This window comes from Macrobrachium rosenbergii, chromosome 36 (assembly GCF_040412425.1).
Source record: "Macrobrachium rosenbergii isolate ZJJX-2024 chromosome 36, ASM4041242v1, whole genome shotgun sequence".
NCBI lineage: Eukaryota > Metazoa > Arthropoda > Malacostraca > Decapoda > Palaemonidae > Macrobrachium > Macrobrachium rosenbergii.
Window position 1 is genome coordinate 27,350,289 of NC_089776.1, and position 25,000 is coordinate 27,375,288.

Below are 25,000 nucleotides of genomic sequence, written 5' to 3' on the forward strand. Positions count from 1 at the left end.
CACACACAAATTACCAAGGAAAAGGAGAAACGAATTTAACTTAATCCCTCCGAAATAATTTCCACAAGGAAAAAATTTATTTCCTACATAAATTATAGAAACATTAATCCTAATCTAGCGTAACCATAACATTTGTCTTATGCTAGTATGAGCTAAATCCATAATGGAAACATGAATGATTAAATTTGTGGAGAAATCGCTGAAATACGTTACTGTTCCATATGCGTCATGAAAACGAACTACTGTTACACCAAGTTCCGTAAGTATCATAATCTAACAAAATACTGCTAAACAAATATCTGTTAAAACAAGAAGTATGTAGAACAAAATCCCAACGTTAATCGTTATAAAACCATTTTAACAGTGAAAGATATATACGATTTTTACATGTGTAGAGAAAAAAAAAAAAAAATAAAACAAAAGCCAGCATTTATCAGAAGGGAAAATTCACGACATAAATCATAACAAAACATTAAAAAGAAATACCTAATTCGAATATTGTCCACGAAACCAATATATTATAAGCAACATATATATTCCATGGAACAAAATGTCTTCATAATATAATTCTTGAAACGTTCAAGAAGAAAACGCTTCGGCAACTCCAGCAACAACAGCCAATTATAACAACAATAAAAGAATAAGAGAAACAGAAACAACATAAGATAATAACCGCAATATCTGTAGCCATAACTTCATTATGATTACCAGAAAACACAACCCAAAACAACAACAAGAAATTTAACGCCTCCACCATCAAGAACAACAGTCATCATCATCATCATAATGCAAGTTTTCATATCACCTCAGCGTTATAAGAGGTGCGGTGGGTGGGTGGGTGGGTGGGTGAGTGGGTGAGGGTGAGAGGATTTTCATAAACGTTTAATAAAGCTTCCTTAAACGCTCCTTTAGGTTTAATAAAGGTTGCTCTGTGGGTCTAATCTTATTCACGAGGAGAGAGAGAGAGAGAGAGAGAGAGAGAGAGAGAGAGAGAGAGAGAGAGAGAGAGAGAGAGAGAGAGAGAGAGAGTTAATTATGATAAATATATATTAATATATATATATATATATATATATATATATATATATATATATATATATATATATATATATATATATATATATATAAATAATGCAAATGTACCACAGGGAAAAAAGAAACTTTAGGTAGACGCGATTTATCAGTTCTTTAGAAGATGGCTCAGAAAATTAAAGGCAAAACTGGTTTAGATATATACGCAATGATTCAATTTTTATCATGCTGTACATCACGTGATATGTACACACACATATATTTATACAGTATATATATATGTATATATATATATATATATATATATATATATATATATATATATATATATATATATATATATATATATATATATATATATATATATATATATATATATATATATATATATATATATATATATTATATATATATATATATATATATATATATATATATATATATATATATATATATATATATATATATATATATATATATATATATATATATATATATATGAGAGAGAGAGAGAGAGAGAGAGAGAAACAAACTATGGCACAGTTATCTCTTTGAGCGCCATAGCTAACTTTATTTCAGTGCACCAAAAAGATATTTTTTATCCGGCGTAACTGATTTACTGGGTATTGCTGAATAATTTTATTTACCTGTAGCTGGTGTTACTGATATAATAAACCAGTCATAACATATATAAAAACGATTACTGCATTCGTTATCCGAGAGACAGAAATTCTGAGAGAGAAATCCGAGAGAGAGAGAGAGAGAGAGAGAGAGAGAGAGAGAGAGAGAGAGAACTGGTGCTGTATTTGAGAATGTCACCAAACAGTATAATTAACACGTTCTGATGCACATACAAATCTAAAGCGCGAGAATTTACAAGAAAATATGAAATAAAAATTTAGTTTTCGACAATTCTCAGACGCTTTAACCCTTTTCTTTATGAATATCAAGAGGTCTTTTTGGTATCCAGATATTCGATGCTAGTTTTATTGTATCTCACATTTCACTAGTCGAATAATACTAAGAAGAAGAAAGAAGAAGGAAAAGCAACTGAAGAATGGGCACCACAATTAAGCCCCAAAGAAACCTGAAATATATGTGGGAAAAGTTCTGTCATGAAGCGTCAATAACCCGTCAGTGCGTTGTGCATGCAAAACCAAAAAACCAAAATAATAAAACCAACCCCCCAAAAAAAAATATTTTTGAACACTGTAAGAAACAAAGTTAGAGCAAAAATAGAAAAGAAATAAAAAAGAAAAAAAGATAAGAGAAAACTGAGGACCTACCTCACCAAGTTCTATTTTGGGATTTGTGGAGAGGGCAAGAGGGGGAGAAGAGGGGGGGAAGAGCAAGAATAAATAAGTTCCCCCTCCGAGCACACGACAGTTTTATTACTGTACATTTTTCTCCATGAATCAAGGCAGGACTGGGGGCTAAAACTAGACCTCTTAATAGTGCTTGACCTTCCTCGCTCCTCGGCGTAATGGCGTTATATGGAACAAAAATGAAGTCGGTGACTCGTGCAGACTGAAAGAAAGTGTCTTTTTCCTCTCGGCAAATTTTATTGTCTCTCTTTTTTGCTTCAGTAACGACATCCAAAAATACAATACGACCCACCGCGTTCCTAAATAATGATCCCCCATGGGTGTATACCATTTATAGCGTCCCTTGGGTGACACACTGTGGGCAGTAATGAAGGTTCTTAGAGGCGTCCAGGCGGGGACCAGGTGCAAGGCTTTCAGGTTTTTACTCTTTACCCCCTTCCGTACAGTCTTTTTTACTGGGGTCTCAGTTTCTTTAGCCTTCCTTGCTCATATGCTTTAAAATCGCTCAGAGGAGCAATGTGAGAGTCTAACGAAAGCACTCAGTGGTTTCGTCAAAATAATTATAATAATAAATGATTTTTCAGAGGCATGTCCATGTACTGCTGGTTGGTGACAAATACATCAGGATTAAGTTTATGACGATACTTTAAGCTTTGGTAAACCCACCTGGCAACCATGTCAGATATTCCGTTTATACGAGTTAGAAGGAATGCAACTGTAATCAGTGAAATGTCACACGTAATGGTGATGTATATTTAATACAAATGCCAAGCACTGGGATCTAAGGTCATTAAACGCTGAAAGGGAAACAGAGTAAAAAGGCCTTGAATTTGTACTATAAACTAGGAAACGACATACATATCTAGCCATGCGTGCGAATTGAAAATAGTGGCAAAAAATGATACTAAAGAATGCACCTCTCTCCCTCCCTCTCTCTCTCTCTCTCTCTCTCTCTCTCTCTCTCTCTCTCTCTCTCTCTCTCACAAACATACATAGTTATCTTATGTGTGCGTGTCTCTCTCTCTCTCTCTCTCTCTCTCTCTCTCTCTCTCTCTCTCTCTCTCTCTCTCTCTCTCTCACACACATTATATATATATATATATATATATATATATATATATATATATATATATATATATATATATATATATATATATATATACACATATACACACTAGCTGACCAACCCGGCACTGCCCGGGAAAACTCTGAATGATAGTCTACGGCTAGGGGGAGGGAAGGGGGAAGAGGGAGGGGAGGGGGAAGGAAGAGGGGAAAGGGGAGGGGGAAGAGGATGGGAGGGAGAAGGGAGATGGGAGGGGGAAGGTGTAAGGGAAGGGAAAGGGAGGGGAAGGGTAAGGAAGGAAAGGGAAGGGGGAATGGGAGGGGAGGTAGAGGGGGAAGGAGGAATGTGAGGAGAGGTTGAGGGGAAAGAGGGAGGGGAAGTTACGTTTCTGTATTAGAAGCGAATAAATGGCATCTCCACTGAACAAAGACAATAAATAAACAATATTGTATTTCTACGATACGGATTCAAGTGTGTGTGTGTGTGTGTTTGTGTGTGGGGGGGAAGAAGGTTTGTTTCCCTTGCAACACTAGACGGACCTTTATCGATTACGTGAAATGTACTACACGGCAAATCGGAGGAGAGTCGTGCAGGTGTCTGACTTCATCAGAATGCACGAATTCGTAGTGGCTGAACGTACTGCTAACTCGTTTCCGTACGAAACTTCAGAAACTCGAGGAAGAAATGGAAATGTAATCATTAAGCCTAGTAGTTGAAATGGAAATGGTGAACTTATTTTTACAGTGTGTGATCACTTAAGTGTTTGTGTATTTTTGTTTGTGTTTGTGAGAATTAACCACATTACGTTCGATAAACATGTAAAGAATGACTTTAAAAGGCTTCTCGTTTGTCCCTAAATTCTCTGAAAAAGGTCAGGGATCGCGAGCGATTAGCCCCCGTTGCGAAAGGTGACTGCACCCGTTAAGAAGTGTAGTAGAAAAACATCATCACTATACACTGATTTTTTTTTGCTCCCATTTCCTTCACTTTCTTCTCCTCGATTCTAAGTTTACTTTATTTGTTACTGCTCGCTTCATTCTTCCCCAAATTCCTCAAATTCCTTGTGGTTGCATTACGTATACGTGGGATATTTTCTAGAACTGTTCCTAATCATATTGACACTGGTCTCCCATACCATCCAGATCCCCTACAAACCCCGCCCCCACCAGAGGCCACCAGTCTAACAAAACGGAAAACTCAAAACAACTGTGTGTCTTTCTGAAAGCCTCCATTCCATCTACACTTACGTCGTTGATCGATACAGGTGTTCAACGTTGATATCATCTTGCTTTGTGACTAAATGAAAGTAATTCTAAAACAGTTAACCACACCTGTTTAATTTTTTGGATGTACTAAACTGATTATAGGGTTTGAAGTTGGAGGAGTTTAATGACGTCACCAACAGAAAAGGTGGTAATTTTCCGTCCAAGCTATCTGGTGACCTCCATAACGTTACTGAAGAAAAGGTGGACAGCACTGGTAAAAACGAAAATTTCATTTGTTTTGTCTATGTTTGTATGTCTGTCACGTGGTAGGGGTTTGATTTTGAGTTAAAACCGATCTGGGGTGACATAGAGGTCGTGTGCCAAAATTTTGTCTGGGTCTGTCGGGCGGTTCGGATTTCTACAGCGCCCAAACAAATATACAAACATTCATTTTTATATATATATATATATATATATATATATATTATATATATATATATATATATATATATATATATACCAAGGCGATGAAAAGTGTCAGACAGCGACGAAGTCTCCATGATTTTCAACGGAAAAATACTTCAAGTGGACTTGGGATTACTGCAATGGTCGTTTTCCTCGTCGCTTAAAAATATACACAACTATTCGATGTCAAGTTGAAATAAAAAGTCCAAAAGTTCAAAGCCAAGTATAAAAGCAAAATGAATGGATAATCTGATGAATAGTAAAAACATGCCAAGCAAAAGAAAAAAAAATACTAAAAGTCACTGGAGAATTTAACGTTAACTAGAAATAAAAAAAAAAAACAACTCAACACCAAGCAAATAATAACGGTTGGCGGTCGGGTGACATAATGTCAACTGGAAAAAACTGAACGATTTAACATCTAGTAAAAAATAAAACTATCATTCAATTTAACACTAGGTGAATAAAAGGCAGCTGGATATCTATCACCAAGGAGGAAAAGGTCATATAATTTGTGGCCTGCCCCCCCCCACAAAAAAAAAAAATTATCGCCAAGATAAAAAACGGTGCGATAGCTTAACGACAATTTAAAGACGAAAGTTGGATTATCTAACATTGAATTACAACTGTATCAGGACAGCCATGGCTCTCGGTTGGAACTCAGCGATCGAGGTTATCAGATCGTTCATGAATATGGAGCGCCGAATTGTTCTCCGACAACCTAGTCAGAGAAGGATTAAATCACCGCCAATTTATATTCTGCTGGAAAGTGGACAACGTTCGTCTAGTATAGTTCCGCATATTTACTAAACGGAAAATACATAATCATGAAGTTATTTATTTTGGGAGTAGAGCACTATCTTTACCAGTAAAGCATCACTTGATGAAAGTTAAGAAAGAGAATAGAAAACGAGGGGAAGAGCCAAGACATGATATTACAATATAATTGTACATTTTCTTGTCAATGAATGAAAAAATATATACTGGAAAATCGTTAAAGCTACATCACACTTGATCCTCTTACCTCCCTGAGGGAAGAACTGTGAATAGATGCCTTTGAAGGTGTCTTCGCTGACAATGCCATTGGGACACTCCTGAAAAGAAAATTTCATAATGATAATAAATGAAAACACTAGTACGAACATCGGAACAACATCACAGATAATGATATTTAGATTTCAACTGATGATCAGATACCATCAATCAACAACAGCATTACTGGATTCAACTGAATTTAATCACTGCAACATAATAAAACTTACGTTTCATGAACTCATAAAAAAAATCGTGGGCTTTAACCTGAGTTGTAGCCTTGGAAAAAGTCAATGTCAGATTTATTGATGGAAAATAATCGCCAAACAACAAGGTACCTTAATTCTAAGTTTCAACAAATTTGCCGTTTAAATGAACCTGTGACCAGGAAAAAGGATCGAAGTACAGGTTATTCAGCGCAACTAATCATCCACTCCAAGGTATCTCTAACTATCGAGTTCCGTTAAAATCTGGGAAAACTAAATTCTTTGGCTTTTATTTTTCTCGTGACTTTGAAGAATTGGTCAAGACTACAATTATATTGGAATAACAATTACTATCCCACAAATTACCGGCAAACAAAGAAAAATAAAATGAAATGAGACGTGGCTTTGAAACATAAGCCACAAACGTCAGTATTACCTAAAACATTTTTGAAACATACTTTCGTCTTAATTCTGGAAACTATGGACCTCTAACTGTCATAGTTTCTGACATGAGACCTTGCAAAACAGGCCGGGGTAAAATACACAAATGAAAAAAACTACCACGCTAGTAGCTAAATAATTTTATGATAAGAACAGATTTTCATTATCACTTCTTAATACGTCTGCAGTTGGTAATACAAGGAATTTCCTCACACTGAATAACCTTCAGCAAAATCAAAACATAAAATAGAAATAAGAGAAGATGGTAAAGAGCACCAAACATAATTAATTATTAAATCCAAACAAAATTTATATGAATAAAATGCAATTGAGAGATAGTTCAAGATGAAGGTAACCAACTATTAGAAAAAATATACTATTAATTAAGAAAAGGTGACTAATTGATGTAAGGGCATAAAAAGGATTCGATAGATAAAAAATATATTATAATAAAATGATAATTTTTCCTCCTAGTTAAGGTACATGGTGGAAGAATTTAAGATAGGTCGAACACATACAGTAACAACAAAATTAGCAATTTTCAGCTTCCGTTTCAAAGCACGTAATTTCTACAAACAAAATACAAAACACTACACCCGGCGATGTCTGAAATCTTACGGTGGTCACTCTGAAATACAATGGTTACTATTTTTTCAGTGACATTTTGAGAAAAATCTGTGATACTTGACACTTCTCGTCTCTTTCTCTTCTTACTTTCTTTTTAAAATAACAGACCTAGAACACGGATAATAAGCCCGTATTATTCTCCTAACGGGGAAATATACCTTTTGGGCCCAGTTGTAATTAGTTAAAGTTCGTCTTGTGAACGTACATCACTATTCCAACTTAAAGAAGCCATATTATCTCCCGAAACCTCTACAAATTTCCTAACACAGTCCTACAGCCGCTGGAGATTACAACATTTGCTTTAACAAATAATAATATTATTATTATTATTTCAGTTGATGAAAACTGTTCACATGGAACAAGCTCACCAAAGGGGCCATTGACTTAAAATTCAAGCTTCCAAAGAATGCTGGTTTCAACCTCCCACCGCAGACCCCACAGTGCAGCAGTAACTGATTATGATACAGAGCCAGTGATATTTCATCGTCCTGGGCTGAGACGCGAACCCGCGAGATCTGAGTGGCATGTCACGACGCTGACCATTATACCAGCGGAGCAGCTGAATCTATAAAAGCCACAAATAAAACGTTATCAGCTCCTCGTAAGTTAAGTATACCTTAGTTCAACCAGACCACTGAGCTGATGAACAGCTCTTCTAGGGCTGGCCCGAAGGATTGGACTTATTTTACGTGGCTAAGAACCAGTTGGTTACCTAGCAACGAGACCTACAGCTTATTTTGGAATCCAAACCACATTATGTCGAGAAATGAATTTCTATCACCAGAAATAAATTCCTCAAATTCTTCATTCCGGAGACTCGAACGTGGCTCAGCCTAGCCGAGAACTATACCGACCCGTCCAATGAGGAACGCGGGGTAAAGTACAACTCTAGTAAGCCTTAGCGTTTAAGCAGAGCTTAAGGTTCCGAACAGAGTTACTTCAGCTCCATAGTTCATCGTTGGGCGAGTTCGAGTTGTCGGCTAGCACTCTCCGGTTCGAGTCTCCGACCGGCCAATGAAGAATTAGAGGAATTTATTTCTGGTGACAGAAATTCATTTCTCGCTATAATGTGGCTCGGATTCCACAATGAGCTGTAGGTCCCCGACCTGCAGGTAACCAATTGGTTCTTAGCCACGTAAAAAAGTCTAATCCTTCGGGCCAGCCCTAGGAGAGCTGTTATTCAGCTCAGTGGTCTGGTTAAACTAAGGTATACTTAACTTCAGCTCCAGCTGACCCGCTTTCTGCCTTTGCTTTCAGTCAACTTCGCCTCATCTCTTCCCACCTAGAAGTCCAACTTCCCTTACTTTGCCTTCTTCACTTTTCAATTCAAGAAGGAATTCTTCGGGTAAGGCCAAGGGAAGTCTAGACGGCGAATCCGTGAACAGGTTCAAATACTTTACAATAATCAAAATTGATATTCTATGTTAAAAGCAACGAGCAGCAACGATTAAAATTCGTAACTAATTTAACAGTTGTATCGTTCCAACCAGCAGCCCTCAAAGATAAGAAATGAGAAGACAATTTAGGACCCTCTGCAAGACGTTTTACGGTGATTACCTCCTTTCGTCTCAGCAACCAATAACGATATTTTAGAGAGAGATAAAAACAAAGAGGAAGACGTCCGGAGGAATTAGATATTAAGAGGTGTAAGAAAAGATGATGGAATGAATCGCTTACGCGAAAATGAACTTCCCCGTGACCACCTGTTACGTTATGAATTATTTCCCAATTTGCCATTTGTTACAGCTCTCGCTGCTTTCCATAAGTTTCCCTTTGGCGAATTCCGTTATTTATTTAATTTACCGTTTTGCCGTAGTTTTCTGAAACTGGTCTTTGCTCCTTTAAATATAAATACACTCATGCATTTCACACACACGTATATATATATATATGTATACACGCGCACACACACATATATATATATATATATATATATATATATATATATATATATATATAATATATATATATATATATATATATATATATATATATATATATATATATATATATATATATATATATATATATATATATATGTATATATATTATGAGTTGGGAACTAATATTAAGACATATACATATATATATATATATATATATATATATATATATATATATATATATATATATATATATATATATATATATATATATATATATATATATATATATATGTATATATATATATATATATATATATATATTAGTCCTTCTCCTCTAAATACACACACTATCATACGTAACTATTATACGTATATACATGTTTTCATGCATGCACACACATATATATTAATGTGTACATATATATTTATATATCATCGACTCCAGTGCAGCGTGAATCATAGGGTTACAGTGAAATTCCGCCTCTCGTGGCTTTCCAGTGACTTAACTTTCACAAATCTCCAGACCCCTATTCATAGTAATAATTATCCGAGTAGGCCTAGGTCTAGCTCTCCTGGTGCTTACAGGAGCCCAGTTGACACTATCAGGTACCATCATCCTCTTAAGGATTGCGAGGAGGACGTATCCAGTCTATCCCTGTTTCATTTTCCTTATTATTTCATCCATGTACGGAACTTCCACAGTTCCCCTGATGGCATTATTTTTAACTCTATCCTGCCATGTGAGTCCCAATATTCTACTTAAAACTTAATTCTCCACAAAATCTTTTAGTATAAGTAGGTATACCTTAGTTTAACCAGACCACTGAGCTGATTGACAGCTCTCTTAGGGCTGGCCCGAAGGATCAGACTTATTTTATGGGCTACGAACCAATTGGTTACCTGGCAACGGGACCTACAGCTTATTGTGGAATCCGGACCACATTAAACCGAGAAATGTATTTCTATCACCAGAAATAAATTCCTCTAATTCTTCACTGGCCAGCCGGAGACTCGAACTCGGGCCTAGCAGCCTATCTTTTAGTATAACTGCACTGTCATACCACGATCCATCTCCGAACAGTATTAAAGATCGTATTAATCCTATGCAAGAACAAAGCAACTAATATAGGATTTTGGCCAAAGGCCAAGCGCTGGGAACTGTGAGGTCATTCAGCGCTGACACGGAAACTGACAGCAGAAAGGTTTGCAAGGTGTAGCAGGAGGAAAACCTCGCAGTTGCACTATGAATCGATTGTTAGGAGAGGGTGGAAAGTAAGATGGAAGAAAGAAATCCTAAGTAAGCAATTTCGATCGACTTGCTTTCCAAATATTATTCATCCTCCCCACATCTCGATTTGTCATTTTTAGCCTGTCATTAAATTCTAATTCACGAGAACCTGTACAGAATATGAGTAATCTTAAATATCTGAAAGATTCAGCCCCCATCCTTATTTCATCTTTGTGAATACTCTGCTCCCTTTACCTTCTACTTTCTTATATTTAGTTCCAGTCTTATCTCTTTAAATATATACAAGGGAACTTTTGTAAATCATTTGGAATTTTCGTGATTAAAACATTATCTGCATTTTCTGAGTCTGTCAAGTTTCTTTCGTTATAGCAATTAAAACCTTCTCATTCATCTCCGACGACTATTTATATACATTATAAAATCTATGATGAGGCATACAGCAAGGGTGAAATAACATTCCCTTGTAGCACCCCAATATCTACTAAAAATTCACAAGACAAGACCCCATCACAATTAAGTCTGTATCTATCTTGTTTATGGATAGTTTAATTTAGCTTACCTATGTAACAGAAATGCCATTGTGACCTAAGACCTCCCATAATATTCATCTGTGGGCGTTGTAAAATATCTTCTCGCAATTAACGAAATCCACTAGAATGGGATTAATATACACCCACCCACCCACCCACACACACACACACACACACACACACACACACACTCTCTCTCTCTCTCTCTCTCTCTCACGCGCACAAACACGCTTACAAATAAAATACATATATATAATATATATATATATATATATATATATATATATATATATATATATATATATATATATATATATATATATATACATACACACTCATCATAATATCTGTGAGAACAGCAAAGGTGAAATAACACTGCCTTGTAGCACCCCACTATTTACTGCAAATTCGCTTGAAAAGACCCACCAACATTAACTTTGCATCTACCTTACATATTTAACAGGAATGTCCTATTAAAGCAAGAGCATTCCATATTGGTCTGTGGACGCTGTCAGATGCCTTCCTTTAATAAACAAAAATGAGCAGAAGGGGTTTCCTAAATTCCATACACTGTTGCAATGCGCAATACGTCTTCACTGTTCGATTAGTACAACTCCTTTCTTGTCTAAAATCAGCCTCTTCATCTTTATGTTTTTCATCACTAAGGAAAAAATATAAATATATATCATATTTATATACATATATATTTATAAATATACAGTATGTATATATGCCCTTTCACACAGACTACCCAGCATGCCAATTATCTATTAAACAAAGGAAAAACCCGGATTTCCTCATACCCAGAATATCCGACAATCTGTCGTCCACGAAAGTAAAATAACTCCACATTCCCTGGACAAAAGTATTCGAACAAGCCACCAGTGCCCGTCCGAGGGAAAGTAGGACAGTCATTTCGGGGTTCTCTTATTCCAGGGACAATGCAACATCGCACACAATGGCAAGTCCAGCCTCAGCCCGCTGCAGAAGTTAATAAACTTTTAATATTTTGTGGCGACGGGGAAAACAATCATTGTATAAACTCGGTGCTATCAAAATGTGTCGATACTTTTAAAATTTTTTTAGTCTAAAAGCCTTCGCTTCGAATTCGGATAATTCTTTCATTTATCTTATCGTTTTCGTTCTCGACAGTATTTTCCGTAAATCAGAACTACTATTGTTGTTGTTGTTCACTTGTTCCATTTCATCGCTGTTACTCAGTGAGTTTTTGAGCAGTATTCCACAACTAATTTCAAACAGCGCTTCGAAAGACGGCTCTGACTAATGTAAAAGAAAAATGTTCATTAGCGCAAAGGAAAATAAATCCAATCACCAGTTAATCCAAATGGTCCTAAACAAGTGGAAACCATTCGTCATAATAGACAGTTATAGTCTAGACGACGTTTGTCTCTGATTGTTATTAATTTCTCTCCTGTCTATGAAGACAAATATTGCTGCAGGGCTCTATTTCATCGCTGTCAGATCATTATAAAAGTGAACGTTCCTTTTGGGGAATATTTTTCAAAATGGTATTTCAGTGTTCTAGTGAAAAATGACTTCATTCTTACCAGTGAATGCTCGCAGGAAAACGTTAATTAGCCTGGGACGTAGAAATTTGCTTTAGTTTGACAATGCTTAATTCGCTCTAATTATATTAGTTTCGCAGTACTTAATTCACTGTGTAAAGTTATTTTCACAGGGATTAATTCACTTCATGGAATTTGGTTCAAACACGAAATTCTCCATAAAGAGGTAGTTTCACTTCACTTAATTCACTATGTAACATTAATTTTACAGTGCTTAATTCACTATGTAATTTTAATTTTACAGTGCTCAGTTCATTAAGTAACATTAGTATTACAGTGTGTAACTCACTATATAGTATTAACTTTACAGTGCTCAATTCACTTACTATGTAATATTTAGTTTTAAAGTGCATAATTCCTTATGTAATATTTAGTTTTAAAGTGCATAATTCCCTACGTAATATTAGTTTTATATTGCATAACACTCTATGTAATATTAGTTTGACAGTGCTTAATTCACTATGTAATATTAGCTTTACAATGCTTTATTTACTATACGGAATCAGCACCACGGTGCCGAAGTCAATCAATGATTTTAGCCTCACAATGTACAATTCACTATCCGCTGTTAGTTTTACAAAACTTAATTTACTGTAATTTGTTAACTTCGCAGTGCTTTATTCACTATATGGAATCAAGGTTTTAGTGATTAATTCAATACACGTTGACAGTTCCACGATGCTTAATTCACTATATGGTATTTCTTTTACAATACTTAATTCACTGATTGGTGCTACCTTCATAGTGGTTAGTTTACACACTATATGGATTTGGGTTTACAGTGCTTAATTCCTTATATACAATTAGGGTCTTCGTGGTTAATTCATTGTACACTGAGAGTTCCACATTGCTTAATTCACTGTATGGTGCTAGTTACACAATGCGTAATTCAGTGATTGCTGTTACCTTCATATTGCTTAAAAATGATCTGGATTTAGAAACATAGTACGTAATTCACAGTACGTTGTTAGTTTCACAGTGCTAAATTCACTATGTGGAATTACATTGATTAATGTCCTAGATGGTGTAAATTTCACAATACGAAATTCACTATGTTGTTAGGCTCAGAGCGCTCAATTCACTAAATGGAATTAGGTTTATGGTGCTTAATTCACTATATGGTGTAGTTTTACAGTTCTTAATCCAATAAATGGAATGGTTGCTTTTTAGTTTCACATTAATTATACATAGTGTTAGTTTCATAATATTCTGACCACTTTATATCTAAAGTACTTAATTCACTATGTGTATCTAAAGTACTTAATTCACTATATGTGTTAGCCTCTCAGTACACAATTCGCTATATAGTATTAGTTTCAATATATCTGATTCACTATACGTTGTTAGCATCACAGTGCTCAATTCACAGACATGGAATTAAATTCGCAGTAGTTACCTCACTACATGGTGCTAGTTTCAGGGTGCTTAATTCACCATATGGAACTATATTCGCGCCCTTAATTCACTACATGGTGTTGTTTCACAGTGCTTAATCAATAATATGGTGTCAGTAACTATACTTAAATCTCTTTAGATTGTTACTGTAGCTTTACTGCGCTGAATTCACGAAATGGAGCTAGTCACATCGTCCTTAATTCATTGGTGTTAGTGCCACAATGTTCAATACACTATATGGTGTTAGTTTCACAGTGCTTAAATCATGATGTGGTGTTAGTTTCGCAATTTTTGATTCACTATACGTTGTCAGTACCAGAGTGCTTAATTGGCTCCATGGAATCAGGTTCACGGTGATCAATTCCTTACATGGTGTTATTTCCACAATATGCAATAAACTAGATTGTTAGCTTAATAGTGTTCATTTCACTATAAGGAATTAGGTTCACGGTGCTTAATTCACTACATGGTGTTAGTTTAACAATGCTTAATTCGTTATATGGAGCTAGTCTCACGGTCCTTAATTTACTATAGAGTGTTAATTCAACAGTGCCTAATTAACAACAAAAGTCCATAATGCTTTACTAACTAGAAGGAAGATAGTTCACAGCGCTTAATTTAGTGTACGGTGTTAGTTCTACAATGCTTGATTCAGAGTAAACTGGACACATGGTCTTTAAGTAACTGCTTGGTTTTCAGTTTCAGAAGAAAAAAAAAATAAAAAACCACCAAGCAGTGAGATCATTCCAAAGCTTGGCTGTATAGGGAAAGAACAGTCACCTAAATGAACGATCATGGGATTACTGACCTTCCTAGGGTAAATGCGAGGTATGGTGGCGAGCCGGGTGGTAGAAAGGTCCCGGACTCATATTCCCCAATTCTCTAATGGTTAGGCCAGACGAGTGAGAACTGGCGCGCGCTCAGACATTTGTTTGTTTTTACGGTAATCCCCAACGGGTTTGTACTGAACACGCTTCAAGGAAATTAGCTACTCACTGTGTTGGGAATGGTAAACATGTTGAGATTATTTTCAAGAAGATTCTATGGTTAGTTTTTAAGATATGGCGTCCCGCTTTTTTCAGGGAAGTCCCGAACCATAACGCAGCTGGGGAATATGCGTCCCGGACAGAACTGCTATTGTTTGTAACTCACAAGGACGCAGTAGCTAAGCAAAAAGAAATAGCAGGAACACGCAACAGCGGAGAGAAATGGAATGTATCGAAAAGTTAAGGGCGAGGTCGATCACTTGTTACGTTGGAGAGTTCTGTCGAGAATGATCAGGAAAGCAGCTGTTCAAGAAAGTATGGTATAATTATTCTTAAAAGGGCCAGATAAGGAAAATTTAAAGTGATACGAACTGGGAAAAATAAAATGAGATGACATCAAATTTTAAAGAGGTATTTAGCACCAATAAATTTTAAAAAGTAGCATATTTAGTCATTCGAACAATGAGCGAGGTCTCCTAATCCAGTTAGATTTAGATGTGGCACTGAAACACTTAGAAGGTTGAACCACATTATAGCGAGAAATGAATTTTATCATCAGACTCAGTACATTTCTTCATTTAGATTCGAACTCGCGGCCAGCATGGCCAGAATCAAAAATCTGGCATTGGAACACTAAAGAAAACAAGTTAATTTTCCTGTTTATCTGGTAAATATCGGTGAAATACAGAAAATAATCTGTCTCCAAGAGCTTAGTCGATATTCTACGAAAAGGTATTTTGACTTAGTATTTTCTAAAGGGTACGGGCTGTAGGCAGCAATCTGAAAACGTAATTATTAATGATAACAGTGATCTAAACAATCGTTTGGATACAGAATGATAAAAATACAGAACATTTTAATAGCAGTATATTAACGGCTCCGGAAATGATCAAATCAAATTGAGCCTTCAGTTACAGAAGCCTTCCTCCGGACGGATAATCTCCAACAGATAATCAGGAGTAGAGCTACAGAAATAAATATAAAAGTCTGGAATATATATCAGAATAACAAAAACCACACCACATATATAGGAAAATTCCTATTAGATTTCTGAAGAATAATTATATCTAGCAAAGAATATGACTGCACAGTTTTGTATTTCTTACTACTTCAACCTGTTTCTGTATGTTTTACCTACCATTAACAATCACTAACCGCTATGTCCCTTTCCTAGCCTCAAATATTACACAAGAAATAGTGATAGTACCTAATGAAAGGCTTTACTCAGGTGGGACGCGGATTACCTCATCGAGGTCCTCGCGCTGTCAACAGTGAAACCGTGCTACACATTTTGATGCCATGTTGATCATATCAAGTCTTGTTACTTTTGACCTGTCCTTCTCTTATTTTCTCCCTCCTTCCTTCCCACCCTTGGCACACAAAAGTCCACTAACAACTGTGGACATATTTCATAGCTTAGTCCAACACAGGCCTACTAAATTTTCAAGGAACCGCGAACCTCGCGGTTCGTTTCCTGCCCGCTTTGGGGATTGAAAGGGGGTTTACTTAATTATAAGCCGTGCACATTACCCCTTGCTTTACGAGGCCAGAGAGAGAGAGAGAGAGAGAGAGAGAGAGAGAGAGAGAGAGAGAAGAGAGAGCGTAGAGAGAGAGAGAGAAAGCCCAGTTCATAAAAAAAGAGAGCTGATCAAAAAAACGCTGATCAAAACAGCCGGCCCATCTCATTATTCCTTTGGAAACAACATAGTTGTCTATCACAGATGAAACGTTAACAACCTTCCATCCCCATCAATGATGAATAGAGGCAAAGAGGGCCGATAGAGAACCAGGGGGAGGAAGGAAGATCCTCGTTTATTGTGTGGGGGGGAGGGGGGGAGGAACTAGAGAATTCTTCCCCCGCGGAGAGGATGTCATTTATTTCACAAATCGGAGACTTAATCAGTCTATTTAAAATGTTATTGGGAGAGAGAGAGAGAGAGAGAGAGAGAGAGAGAGAGAGAGAGAGAGAGAGAGAGAGAATGATTCCAGACTCAGACTCAAGGGAACGTATGCGTACACTTATTTTTTCTTTTAAATTACTGGGTAACAAAGATCTCTTTTCTATCTCACACGTACACACACACATACACACACAAACACACACACACACACACACACACACACCTTACCTTACCTTATCTTTTAAATTACTGGATAACAAAGATCTCTTTTCTATCTCAAACACACACACACCTTACCTTACCTCACCTTACAGACCTTACAGTTCGTTCGGGTTGCCCCAGGTCCCTCTGTGTGAGGCACCTCTGATGTCGGAGTTGATGATCATTTGTATTGTGACACTAGTTACTGTTTTTCATAGGATTCCCTCCCTTTTATTTCCCCCCCCCACAGTATTTTCTCCTATTTCATATTTACCAGAAAATATTTTCTTCGTGTCCTTTGTTCGTAGGGTATGTCTGCAAGTTCCTGACTACAAGAACCTGGCAAGTCAACAGAACTCCTGTGCTTCTTTTGAAATTTTGCAAAAATGGGGTCATAGACGCCACAATGAAGTGCCCTCAACGGGACCACTGCCCGGTTCATGGGAAATTGTCTTTGACAGCAGTATCCTGAACTGGATGTTTTGCCTGATTGAGATAAACTTTTCAAGAAATTCTGATGACCTTCTAAAGCATTTTGGTAACGTTTTGGGGGCTTACCTTCCATGTTCAATACTTTTACCTCTCATGGTTATAATTTATCATGTTATTTTTTACATCATTTTCAAATTCCAAGCATTATTATATTACTGTTTCAATCTTTTATGCATTATTTCATAATGTTTTAATAAATAACATATAATAAAAATAAGGAAATGGCAGGTGAACTAATTTTTATACCTTTACTAGAAAAAAGTTACAAAAATACATCTGCATCACCAGTAAAAAAATAGTAAAATAGTTCAGTACAAAGCACTAGAAAATAATGTCCATATCACATCAAAACATTATGATACGGCACAAAACAGTTCCTGGCATCAGAAAGAGACAGTGCCACATTGCAAAGGTTCCACATCCTCTTGGACCTGTGGATATTCTTCTTGGTGGAGCAGTGCTTACAAGTCTGCCTCATGGGGGTGAAAGACCGGCACATGGAGAGTGGAGGTATCAGTCCTAACAGCTTCTGGCACTTCTGGTGACCTCTGACCTCTGGTTGGGAACACCACTTTCCCAACAGACTCCTGAGTAGCAGAGGTAGTAGGCGTGGGCACTGGAGTGTCATATGAACTCCTCATGGCCTTATATTAGAGGAAACTCTGGGCTTCCCCATTCTGTTCTTCAGCCTTTCAGACATTTCCTTAACCTTTTCCTTAAACTTTTCTGTTCAATGCTCGAGTCTTATGCTTACAGCAATCACTGATGGCCTCCTTTCCTGCAGTCCTTTGCTGTGATAAATAGCGGAGAGTCCAGGCCTAATCCCTGAATGAGCCTCATATTTAGCTCAAATTCTTTGGATTCACTAATCATGTATTATAGCAGAATAACTCAGTAGCTTAATGAGTTGTTCTGGTACCTCCTTTTGTAATGTCCATCTAATTTTTTGTCTCAGTACTGTGTCAAATACTCTTTCAAGATCAGAATATATATGTGGCTTAATCTCCTCCTCTTTGCAGTACACTATTGCAGTAGTTGCCTTATTATAAAGACTGCTTCCAGCGCTGATTGCTTTGATAGAAAGCCAGACTACTTATTGATTGATTTCAAGAATTTTTCTCGCCCTTTTCTGCAGCGCATATGCATCTATTCTTAGCATAATTCCTCAAGCATTTCCACATCTTTTGTGATGTAATCCACTTTTTGTTGTGTGCTCAGGTTTAGGGGAAACTAGCATAGGCTAATTAGGTGGGAAATTTGCCTTGGGTATATGTTCTTTCTCTTTTACTTAGTCTAAGTAACTTGAACACAGGAACCTTATAATCTGAATAATTTGTTGAATGTATGTTCTTTGGGTACCATTGTCATCGTCATAACCTTATCAGTTTTTATGATTTGAACTCTCTCTCGACTATGCTTTGTTGTGCGCACTTCCTTCTGGAACTCCCATTAAACCAAGGTCTTGAACAAACTTTTTCTATGGTTCCTTGGCCCTTCCTAAGGCTTTCATCCTGCAGTTTTCCTGTCTATTGTTATCTGATGAGTGTCTCATCTCTTGTCCGGTCCATATCAATTACAGAAATTTAAGTTTTTCTAAATTTAGTATTATATATATATATATATATATATATATATATATATATATATATATATATATATATATATATATATATATATATATATATATATATATATAATAATACTAAATTTGTAAGTATAACATCGCAAAATAAGGTCATATTTATGGAAAATATTCTAGAGACAATACGCTCAACTAGCGAATTTGAATCTGTCGTAGTTTGGCTCAAAAGACGCCGTATAATTTCGCTTTTTTCGGTAAAAATCAATTAAAATAATATATTCATTACTAAAATGTTAAAAGAATCTAATATAATGTTTTACTGTACAAAATATTCCGAAAAAAGGTAAAATTGGGCTCAAATGTTACGTATTCCTAAAAAAGGGGTAAAATTGAGCTCAAATGTTACGTAAAGTAAACGAAAGACAATGTTTAAAATTTAGGTGGGACTAAACTGTTGTATTGTATCTCAAAGAATGTCATTTAATTTCGCTTTATTTTCCTACAGAATCGATTAAAATAATACCTTATACATTGACATACTTTTTAAAGTATTAGAATAATGTTTGATCATTTAAATATCCCGATTTAGTGTCAGTTTTACGTAAAATACGCGAGAATCAATACTAAAAAATGGCGCCAAACGCCGCCACCCATGTCTTCTCAAGGGCACGAAAACATAGGTTTTTGAAGTAAATTCTATTTGAGTTAATTGGGTGTATACCAAAATGCTTCCAGATTCTCATATTTAGTAGCCCCCTCAGCCATGAACAATAGCAACAATGATATAACCTGCATTTTCAGTTTCAGCTATTATATTCAGCAACTTGTTGTGTCAATCTGACTTATCAAAATCATAAAAGATAGGCTGTTTCCACCTACCAATAAGACCTCTTAGCATTATTACCTGGACATTGTTGTATGGTTTGTACAGTGTCACTCCCTTTATCATAGTTCCATTCACTTGCTATACTCATTTCGTCAAATGATAGGACACGATTTTTTCAACGTATTTTAAAGTGCCACTTTTGATCTTAACAATGATATAACATCTATCACAACACCGGATTCACATTTAAATGATTTTGCATGCCTATTCAGAGTTGAAATATCTTATTCCTTTACATTTTGTGTTCCTTCTGACATTGTAGCAACCGAAGACAGCGCAATGACCCGACATCATTCATAAATAGTGTGCATGGAGGCTGGAAGGTGTAGCTCATGACAATGAGATGGAGTCAGGCGGCAGTCTGGCCGGATGTTACTGCGATGACGTTTCACAAGGGGCGGGGCCACGTTTAAGCTCCGCCGCGTGAACAGACCCTATCTAGGCTATACAGACTCTGGACAGCACTGGTCCCCCTACGGGGAGAGACGTGAAGATATGTAGGAGAGGGAATGAGAGAGGTTGCAGCTAGGGGCCGAAGGGACGCTGCAAAGACCCTCAAGTCATGCCTACAGGGCACCACGTGAGGTGCACTAATGCCCTACCCCCTTACGAGGAGAAACGTGAGGATGTGTAGGACTGGGAAAAGGGGATAGCAAAGGTGAAAGGATGGATCAGGATTTTGAATGGTTCGGTCACGCGGTAAGAATGATTAAAGAGAGGTAGGCGAAAAGAATATAAAATTCAGAAGTTGAATGGCGTATAGGTCAAGGGTGTTCGTCGCGTTGCTGGTGAACATTATGTAGATGAATTTAATACTTAAGATTGTGGAAGCTGTCTGCACTGGGATCCACGCACTATTCAACACTTAAAAGTGTGAATTTCGCAGTGAACACTGCCCTTTTTTTTTCTCAAGCTCCCACTTGTTAGGGAAATGGCTTAAGGATGAAAAGACACAAAGAAGAATATAAACACATATAAGTATATATATATATATATATATATATATATATATATATATATATATATATATATATATATATATATATATATATATATATATATATATATATATATACATATATATACGTACGTATGTGTGTGTGCGTTCGCTTGGGTGTACGTGTGCCAGTTCTATATGTTGTGATTTAACTGGTGCCAGCTTTCCCGTTAATATTCAAAATCACTTGCGTTCTCGTGTTCTTCCGCGCAAACGACTGGCCTTTGGCATCGTCAGTGGCAGGAAACCAAAAGGAAAGTTTTGATGCTATAATACTATAGTAATAAACGTATCTCATGGTGGGCGATAAAACTCCGACGTCATCTTCTAAAATTTACTTTTTAATGAACAGAATGGTATCCTTGAATCCCATTTCTCTATATGTCCTCTCGCAAATTTTGAAAATAAAAATCTTTCTATGAGTGCAAAGCAACCAATCCCTTTCCTTTGCTCATTTTACCTCACGTTTATTTTGATCAAACCGGTAAAAGGACTGAACTTCCTGTGACTGTTTTTCTTCCTGAATAAAATATATATATAAAACTTTTCCCGTTTGAGCTGGCTAATGGGGACTATTCTGAATGAATAGGGATGGGAATGAGTGCTCTTGTGGAGGGATTAAGTTACATTTAGTGCAGTTTACTCTTTCCTCTTCTCTATAATTCACACATATGCACAATATATATATATATATATATATATATATATATATATATATATATATATACATACATACATATATATATATATATACATATATATATATATATATATATATATATATATACATATATATATATATATATATATATATATATATATATATATATATATATATATATATATATATATATATATATATATATATATATATATATATATAACATTAGCTGCACTGCAAGCAATCCCTTCTCCCCTTACGACCTGTTACTTAACCTTTCGGTTTAATCTTTGATTCTGTTTTAATCTTTATTCACCTTCCAATATGATACTCTGTTATAGACTATCAACGTCATTTTTCACAAATATTTTAATCTCACTCATTGTGAACGCGATTGTTGTGATTTACAAAGCCCAACTGCTCTGTAGACACGCTGACTGCTTTCTGACGTCGTGCCATTTCTCACTGAAAGTCAGATCGGTGTGCTAGTGCTATCTGAACGCTCACATATGATAGCACATATTATGTGCTATCTTATGTGAGCGTTCAGAGAGCACAGCCATACAGGGCTAATATCCTAAAAATCTATTCGCAATTCATTCACGTTAACTAACTACCATCAAGATGTAATTATATCTCTGCTGATCATAGTATGGTTCAGCGGTTCTCAACCTTTTTCGGCCCATGCACCCTTTCACCACATGTCAAGATGTCATTCCCCCACCCTTTTTCCAAAATTGTCTGCCTCAAAAGGTGCATTCCAAAATGTAACAAAATACTTCCACAAATCCACAAGCTAGCGGAAAGAAAGCCTGCGTGACCTCTCAGTTGTACGGACCGATGCACACTGCATTTTGTGTGTGGTCCTGGAGCCAGTTTGAGCCTGCTGATCTTGGCCACAATCCCCCCCGCCCCCGAAACTCTGAAATTTCCCCTGGTTGATAATCATTGGACTATAGTTCATGGCAATGTGGCCTGATACGATCATACATACATAAACATGCCAAACATTCACTTTACTGTACAAAATCAAATGATCAGAGGGTTCTTTCTACAGTAAATAAACTCTGAACATGGGTTGGAATGTGTGTTATTTCCAATGTGTAATTAAGAGTGCACTACAAAAGCTACGCATTGAATAAGTATATTTAAGTTTGAAACAAAAAATTACACTTTTGACTTAAATTCAAAAGTAAATAACAAATGACAGCATGTGTCGCTCTCTCATCCTCTTAAAGCTGCCGATGGAAAAAGAAATGTTTACCAGAAAACCGCTAACACATCTAATTCCATATCCTTGCGCATTCATCCGAGAAAATGGATGTTTTACTAACTGGCAACACAGTTTAATAATGGATGTTTTACTAACTGGCAACACAGTTTAATAATGGATGTTTTACTAAATGGCAACACAGTTTAATAATGGATGTTTTACTAACTGGCAACACAGTTTAATAATGGATGTTTTACTAACTGGCAACACAGTTTAATAATGGATGTTTTACTAACTGGCAACACAGTTTAATAATGGATGTTTTACTAAATGGCAACACAGTTTAATAATGGATGTTTTACTAACTGGCAACACAGTTTAATAATGGATGTTTTACTAACTGGCAATACAATTTAATAATGGATTTACTAACTGGCAACACAGTTTAATAATGGATGTTTTACTAAATGGCAACACAGTTTAATAAGGGATGTTTTACTAACTGGCAACACAGTTTAATAACTATCTGGATACCCACCTGCTGAAGATGTTTCTTTGATCAATCACAAAGCAATGGACTGGATTTAGGAAATGCGACATTTGATTTCGAAATGTATACTGTAATCTATATACGAAAAATTATTTCTAGTTTACCTCTGCTCTGATTTCAGTCTCAAGTTTTATCTTACGTTTGTCTTTTCTTGACGACCTAATCCCTCTCCACATTGTTATCTATCCCTATTCATTCTCTGCAATAAACAGAAATACACGAATATGTACGTCCATGGGTCCGATGTGCATACCTTAATGATTATTAGATAGAGGTGGGTATCATTTATATGAGCGTATATACATATAAAACAAGCATTTATAAATTTAACGCATAAATGAAAGTTACACCCATAAATTACAACAGTGGAAGAATAAACCATTTTTTATATGTCCTGTCGATTAATAACAGCAAATTCGGGAGGACCATCAATCTTCAGCAGCATGTTACACCCTTCCCTCTCCCAGGACCCAGAACCACAAAAACTTTGGTAATTTGCCAGGTGAACAAAAAAAAAAAAAAAAAAACGACAGAACGTGGGTAGATAAACATTTTTAGAGAGAGATTTATGCTAAGAGGAAAATACAAAAACTGATAGTCTTATTTTCTATCGTGTATAGATTGAATATAATTTCCCCTCTTTGTTAAAATACATTGGAATAATGAACTACTTCAACTTTACGGTATATCTGAATACTACTGCGGTTACTAATAATATTGGGAATACAAAGTCATGTGTCAATGTATATCAGCATTAGGCACTAAGTAGCTTCCGCACAATTTATTTTACACAGTGCGTAAGCTACTGAGGACGTGCAGATTATACATCGATATATCACGATGGATTTTTTATCCAAGAATTCTGGGACATGTTATGATGCTTTCTTAATTTTGCAAACATCTATATACTGAAATCGATAAAAGATGAATAAAATCTCACATCTGAAGTAAAACTATGGAATACTTCGTCTGAAAAATATCGAGCAATCCGTCAAATGTCCACAGTTTCAAGAACTACAATTCTTGAGCAAATCTATCTCCCAAAACTTATTTTGAAAATCACGATAAACCTGACTTTTATATTACTCTCCTTTCAAAGAAAAGATTTTGAAAACAAAATAAGTTTGGTAAAACTTATGGTAGTGAAAGCGTTTTCGCTGTCGAAATTCTTACAGTATCAGAGCTAATAATTTTGCCGAAGCAAAATTCGCAAAGAGTAATTCTGACCACGGCAGCTATTTCAATGAACAGAAAATTTTAAAACCAATAACCATGATCTTCCAAAGTATGGAATTCATGGAATCAATATTTAGACATATTGAGAAAACTCAAAAATAAAGTTTCTAGAAGTCAAAGTTCCATTTGAAGTTTCATGACTGCTTTAATTGGGCCAGCAGTGTCACGCTAACGGACTGTTAAAAGAGCAGAGTATCAAATAAAAAAAGGTCTTATTTTTATTACACACTATGGAACTTGTGTCTACTTT

The 25,000-nt window shown here is 36.0% G+C and overlaps 1 protein-coding gene across 3 annotated transcripts in view; it reads right to left on the minus strand.

Moving 5' to 3' along the window:
• The window catches only part of LOC136825035 (Kv channel-interacting protein 4-like), an 884,172-nt gene that overhangs the window by 128,506 nt on the left and 730,666 nt on the right, over positions 1-25,000 (minus strand). For all 3 annotated transcript variants that reach the window (XM_067081079.1, XM_067081081.1, XM_067081082.1), the window contains one exon: positions 6,118-6,187. In XM_067081079.1, coding sequence (XP_066937180.1) covers positions 6,118-6,187 — 70 coding nt within the window. The remainder of the gene's footprint in view (positions 1-6,117; positions 6,188-25,000) is intronic.